The 7,581-nt window shown below is 40.4% G+C and overlaps 1 protein-coding gene across 1 annotated transcript; it reads right to left on the minus strand.

Annotated features, from left to right (window-relative positions):
- Window positions 1–6,235: 6,235 nt before the first annotated feature.
- Window positions 6,236–7,231, minus strand: LOC149153195 (uncharacterized). The gene has a single exon (XM_089443731.1). The coding sequence runs from the start codon at window positions 7,229–7,231 to the stop codon at window positions 6,236–6,238; it is 996 nt and encodes a 331-aa protein (XP_089299857.1).
- Window positions 7,232–7,581: the final 350 nt, after the last annotated feature.

Below are 7,581 nucleotides of genomic sequence, written 5' to 3' on the forward strand. Positions count from 1 at the left end.
ATATAGGAGTTAAACTTCCAAATAAAATGTTGTTTATATTGGATATATATATATATATATATATATAATTGAACCTAATGTAATCTCCAAGTGGAATCACATCAATCCATTAAAAAATGAAAAATATTGGTTAAAAATACTAATTATTGGTTTAAGCAAAAATTCACATACAACCCATTAAGTATGATATTCTTTAGAATGTTTTGCATACCAATTGAAATTAATTTAGAAATATATTTCTCCTCGAGATATCCTTCTAAAATCACTTCAACATAGTTTTGGGATTACTTGAATTGGACATCAAATTAATATTTTATCAACAAAACATCATTGGGTTGTCTAGGTGGCCACTACCCCTCAATAGGTAAAAATGTATTTGTCTTTGTTTTTCTTTGGATCTATGTCCTATGCACTACTTGTGATTTTTTTGTTTATGTATTGGATGAGGACAAGACCATATAGCTCTCTTCCTCTATCATCTCACATTTTATTGCAGGGAAATGCTAAGTTTTTGTAGCTCACAAAAGGATAGAAGGTCAAATCATGAATGATTGATTTTAAAAGATCAAATTTTGAAGACTTGTGAATGAGAGTGTGATATCCAAACACCCAAGCTAAAAATTTGTGACATCATAATATGTTGATCAAGCTATGTTCGAAGCAGTCTAGTTCCTCAAAGACTCCTACAAAGTGTTCTAGATGTTGAACAACAACACCAACAATCCCAAAAGTTTCCAACATGGATAGGAATCAATGCAAATGAAGAATGATATGAAGACCAAGTGAAGACTAGCATCAAAGAGAAGTCATGCTCCATTGTCACATATACCATACCATTGCTACAAATGAGGTCTTCTCAAGAGATCTATCATTCATCCTAATTATTCACCATGGTATGCCTATTTATATTTCCTTCTTCTGAGCTTAATAATCCATCTATGTTGAAGTCCAAATTTTCATTTCTACTACTACCAGTATATGACTTCAACCCATTTTTCCTTCACAAGATTTTCATACCTTCCTTCTCCATCATTTTTCCTTCACGAGATTTTCTTACCTTCCTTCTTCAGCCACCCCCAACTCATGAACAAAGTTATTCAGTTCACTTACATGTTGAATCACCTCACTGTACTTTTTCTTTTCCAAATAAATTCTTGCTTGATAGTCAAAATATTTCATTTATGATTCTTCAAATCATTTCGTTCTATGTTCGAGTTGGATGATGTGGGATTCCTTAAGGCCCTCCTTCCAACAAATCTTGTCCCATTGACATCAACACCTTATCTAGGATCAATATTAGAGATATCATATAGAACCTTGGGACTTGCATATGTTAACAGTAGACACCCTCGCCGTCAACAATGGGTATTCATTAATGTCTCTAATTGACAGATTTTGCAAGTGAATCGACTTCAACACATATATTGATACCTTTCAAGATGTACTATTGTACCTTGACACTCATTTTCATTAATAATGAGTTGTCTCATGTTGATTAACGATATCTATAATGATTGGTAATCCAATAAATTCTTCCCATATTTTACTTTAACACATTTATTCACATGGATAAAATTGTGACACATATTTAGATATGATGAAATACTTTATAATTTCATATCACTAACAATAATTCACAATTCTCACTATTATTTTTCAAATAAAAATTCAACTCCAATAAATTAATTCTAGCAATAAAAAGATAATTGTCTCAAAGGCATAATTCATGGACTTCTCAAGTAAGTGCACGTATGTTGTTTACCAATAAATACTTCATGTTACCCACAACCATCCAATCACTCAAAAACTCAAAATCTAAAATATCCATTATGGGCTTATGCTTTCCTAATAAAACCCCAATTCCATAAACAACCCAAATTTCAATTTTAAATGATGACAAATTCTAAAATCTCAATAAACAACTCCTTATACATTAAATAAAATAATATAACCTCACAAATCATTCTCTCTCATGAAGTAAGCACCCATTATCTAGCCTTCACTAATATCTCACATTCTTCCCATATTCAGCCCTAAGTTTCTTTAAGGTCCATACATTTCACAATTTCCACACACACTCTGTCATATGCTTTCACAATTCTTTATGGGCCATTACTTCCATTAATTTATTCACAAATTGGGTACATTCCTTGACAAATTGATGCCAAAGCATCGACCTTCTTACAAGTAGCAATTGACCACGCCTCTCTGCAACCCAATGCAGATTTCAATTCCAAAATGTTAAGCCACAATTACAACACAAAGTAGGCACATTACCAGTTAACGATTCACTAATAACTGAATATGTCAATGGTGCTCAACGCAGAACAATGGCCATGCATTTCCCTTTAATAATGCAATTCCAGATCTCGCATATTTTGGCCACACCTGTCATAATTATTCGCTGGATTTTCTTCTATTACCAACGCCCATGACTTAGGTTCGATTCCACCTCTCAAAGGGTATTCAAACTCGTTTACAAAATATTCATGTAACTATTAATAATCGGAAACCACAACCAGCAATTAAACCTTTCAATCATCTGTAACAAACCATTACAGGAATCGCACACTGTTGGAAAATCTTGCATTCATATTACATACAATTTCCAGATTTCACCTTTAAATAATTAATCCATTCACCATCGCGCCCAGGCAAAGATATTTATCATAACCTCAAACAATGCACATAAATATTCACCAATTAAAAACATATGAAGATGCTATTCATAAATCAAATCCAAATATACATCATACTGGTTTGATATACAATATGGTCATGCAACCTTAGCCTTTCTCCCTTCACTGCACACTCACACTCTACCTCTCATTTTTTTTCTCGTAAGCTTACAATGATTAATAAAACCAAGAGAAAATAACAAATCCGTTTAGATCCTCCAATCCTTCTAGCTATCCTAAGATCATGCTATTATTTTTCTCTTATAATCTCTCTGGTCTAGTCTAATTAGGCAGATTTACTATCTGGACTCTATCCGTTCAAATCTTATAGAGCTATGACTTATTCTTTACAAATTTAATTAATAATTTAAATAATTAAAAAAATAAGGAACCCACTCTCTTAATAAATGTCAAGACCCTTAGGTATATTAACAAGTTGGAAACAAGTCTTAAGGAATAATTTAGTTGGTTGAGTTTCTCTTGCTAAGTACTTCGCCTATTGGGAGGTCACAGGGTCAAATCTCTTCGATGCCTTTGGGTTAGGCCTTGCTAGTTTCGCCGGCGGGTAGATCCCGTCGGGTTGATCTACCTGGATTTTCCGTGGATGTAGCGGCCACTTAGTGTCTATGAACCACCCTTAAAAAAAATCAACAAGTTGGAAACTTGAGAGTTATGCTCATGCATTAGAAATGTACTTAGAAAATTCCCATGCCTATATCCTCTTTTTGATGTCCTCATATCCCTTTCCATCTTTGCCAATTTTTTTTGAGGATGGAAAACACCATCAATTGGAGGAGGGTGAGGAGTAATCAATTTTTCTTTTTGTTAAGCTTGGTAGATCCTTCTTTTTCATTATAAAATAGGTAAGAAAGTTACAACCATATAGATCATGGTTAGGTGGTCTCAACTTGCCCATCGAGAAACCAAGTCTGTTGACCACCTAACTGCATTATAAACCGTCTAGTAACAAAAAATACTTAGTCTATCTATCCAAGCTATATAAACTTGATTGTCATGTCCACAACCATATTCTAGCTGTCTATACATATATATGATTGCAAACTGTAAATTAAAAGCTATCCGCATGAAAACTAATCAAAAAAAGACTAAGAGTTAGCATTCTATTCCTCTTGCTCAGCAGATGTCGAAGCAATCGAGGCTGGATCTTTTGCGCTCGACCCTGGCAGCTCGGTCGGCATGAACATGCATGGGAAATGTTTCTCTATATGATCCAAGCGGCCATCCTATTTCTACAATTGAAATTGTAGTTTTTGAAAATCCTGTTTATAATTTGGAAAGTCCTGGACAATAGTGGTCCAAATTTTCTCCATGGCCTTGCCCAGGAGGCATTTCATGATCCAATACATATATATGGAATGTTTGTATTGTGTCTCTCAACCTCTGGTGTGTCTTGGGCCTAGAATCAAGGTCTTCCAATCCTCTGTGTCCGTTGCCTCCACGCTCGCTTGGCGATTTATATCTTCCTCCCATTCTGCTATGAGCTGTTTGATTTCTCCTCTTCTGCCATCCACATAAGCAGCCACCGCTTCCTAGATCAAGCTGGCCATGGGTTTTCTACCACGATGTTTGCTCCCTATGCTCGACTCAGCCTCGGCCTCGCTCCCCTGTGCTCTCTTCCCTCGGCCCTTGGTAGTCGCTTCTCCCATAGCCTCGATACCCCTGTACCTTCCCGCCAACTTCAGACGTTGTCCTGAGACAAACATTTCTGATTTTTTCGGCCAAGGAAAGTTACCTCTCAGCTGACCTGTTACGGGAACAAGAAACCATAATTTCCAAAATGTTAATCTCTGTATTGCCGTCATCCCAAGGTTCTACCAATGCAACAAATCCGCCACCCACTATTTATGCGCATAACCCCCGAGCATAACGAACCTCCACCCAAGACTCCCAAGACACCCATGCATGACCCTTGCCTTACACGCATTGTGACCATGGTCTTGGAAGCAAGGTGCATGGCCACCTACCAAGTTTGTAGCCTAGAGGCCAAGCCTATGGGAACCACACCCCTCATCTTCTTTGCCTCTCGCCGACTGCCTCTGCCTCTATTCCCCATGGCTTAGCCTCCGCTTAGTGTGACTCTGGTCCTCCCAACGACCCGACATATGAACCCCAGCCCCCATGAGGCACCCTGCCCATAGCTTGCTAACCATCCCCCTTCCCTGCGGTTGGTTGAAGCTAGTCTGACCATTGTTCCCAGCATGCCAATTCCCCAATTTCAGAAGACCCCATCTCGTGACAGTCCCCCCTTGACTAATGATCCTTAGGGACTTAGCATCAAAGCATTTCAGGAACTAGAGTGGTCTTAACGCAAAGACAATTGCTACTTCCCTACTCTTGACCCCTGGGTTTGGCAGACATATAAAAAACATGAATTCGTTCGGGCAGACGCCCTTGCATCCCAATCCTAAAATCCCCATGCGAGATAACAAAATGCTGAACTTGAGAGACACCCGTGTAGACCCCATGGACCTGGGATTATTCCCGCAAACCTCCTCCTTCAGGCTAATTCCAACGCCCCAGTTTCTCACACACACAAACCCCGTTCCCCCATGCAAGCCCTAGATATTAGACCAGACATAGGGAAGCATAATGGATTGTAGGCAGAGCTAGTTCACATACCCGATAATCCCCGTTTGGAGACGTCATATCTCCTCGCCTTTGCGATGCCGCTGCTCCACTTTCGCCATCGTCACCTCTGTGCTTACCCCCTCCGAACTGTTTTCCCTTTTTGCGGCCAGGAAACTCAACTGCATGCAAATGCCACCTTCCCTCCTCCTGCTTGCCTTAAGCCTGCCGACGGCCACCACGCCTTGTGCTTCATACGTGTGGGAGGTGGTGGCACCATCCCTTCTCGTCCCTTTCATTATGACAGCCTTAATGGCTCTGTCTGCCAACTCACACCCCGATCGGGGGTCTGTATGCCTTGAGTGCTCTTTCTCTAGTCATTCTCCAAGATCTCCTTCAAGGGCCGAAATCGATCATCCTCTGGTTGCTTTGGCCATACTTGCTCAAGAGGTGCATTTTGATGACTGCAACCCCAGTTTTTCCAGAAAGTCTGCCGCTTTATTACCATCCCTCCTGACGTGATTAGTCATTATATAGGTGAAGTTGTTGATGAGGTTTCCTATCTCTTGGATTAGCCTTGTTGTTCTCCAGCTGTGGCTCAACTTTTCCCATTTAGTTCCTTGATTTAATTTTTTCACCATGTTGATTACTAGCCTCGAATCACCTTCCACTACAATATTCCTGTATCCTATTTGGGTTGCTACTTGAAGGCCCTACCTTACAACTGCAAATTTTACTTCGTTGTTGCTAGCAAATCCACAGTGATCCGCATATATAAGAGTGGTGTTGCTTCTATGGTCTCGAAATAGTCCTCCAAGGACTGTTGGGCCCGGATTTCCTTTTGAAGCCCCATCGAAACTTAACTTCATAAATCCCTTTGATGGATTTGTGTAATAGTTAAGGGAAGCCATTCCCCTCAAGGCTACCTTCCAGGAAGACTGCGCTATCATTTCCGGAGCTATGTTCAATCTCTACATTATTCTAGCCTCGTGGGGTGGAACCTGCCAGTCCTCTGGATACCACTTCTCTGCCAAAATTATTTCTCTGATATTCTGTATGATCCCTTCCCATACCACCTCTTGAGGAATAAGCTGATCCTTGAAGATTCGACAATTTCGCTCTTTCCAAATGGCCCAGAGTATTAGTCCCAGTGCGAGTCCCCAAGCCCTGTTTATGACTAGGCTGGAGAAAATGCATGTTCTCCATACGAGGATGGTTTCTCGAATGCTTTGTCTGTCCTGATCCATTCTTCCGAAGAGGTCCTCCATTTGTCTCCATTTTTGTTCAGCATATGGGCATGTGTTAAGTATATGTTCAAGGTCCTCGCTATGCGCATTGCATAGTTTGCATAGCGACGGCCCATAGAAGCCCCTTCTTTGGAGCTGGTCCCAGGTAAGAATGCGGCCTCTGCACACAAGCCAAAGGAAGTAGGCCACCTTTGGCCACCATCTCCCTCCCCATATCTTCTTCCAAATCTGGTTCTGGCCTCCCAACTCTCGACCTGCCCTTAGATTATACACTTCTTTGATAGTGAATGTCCCTTTGGTAGTATACCCCCATCTGAGGATATCTGGTCCATTTAGGATAGTTATTTTCCTTGAATCTAACTCCTTGTCTAACTGATCCCATTGATTCGATTCTAGGGCCTGTGGCCAGTTCGACTTCTCCTTCCATCTCTGCCAACCTTCCTGCGCTTGGTCTGCTTTCCAGAATTGTTCCACCATATAAAAATTCCTCCCAGTTGTGTATAGAAAGAGGTCTCTTAGGTATTGTCTACTCAGAAGTTTATCCCGTTGTTGCCATGAGTCTTGCCAAAACAGAGCCGTTTTCCCATCCCTGATTTCCCAGAAGAAGTGTTGTTGAATAAGGTCTCTGTTTTGGGCCGCCAAATTCCAAATTGCCGATCCTTTGGGGGGGTCTCGGTATCTTAAGATATCTTCTGTTCTGACATGCTTACTTTCATCCATATTTTTTTCCAGAGATCAGTCCCACCTCCCATCCAACACCACCAAAGTTTAGCCCCCATTACTTGATTTAGGATATAAGGGTCTCACAGGCCCAGGCCTCCATCCATCTTTTGCTTTGTTAAGTTTGGCTAGGATACCAACACCCATTTTCTAATTTGCCTGGCTCCTCCCCATAGAAACTTCTTAAACGTTTCCACCATCTTTGCGCATGAGGTTTTTTGCGCAGCCATCCATGGGAGCTAATAGATTGGGATAGATTGTAGAACTTCTTTAAGATGGACTATCCAACCCACCAAATTTAACCATCGAAAAGGCCAACCACTGAGTTTACCCGTAATTTTTTGGAGAAG

This window comes from Pinus tabuliformis, chromosome 9, assembly GCF_031772625.1.
Source record: "Pinus tabuliformis cultivar Carrire ecotype Pingquan chromosome 9, CPIR1, whole genome shotgun sequence".
NCBI lineage: Eukaryota > Viridiplantae > Streptophyta > Pinopsida > Pinales > Pinaceae > Pinus > Pinus tabuliformis.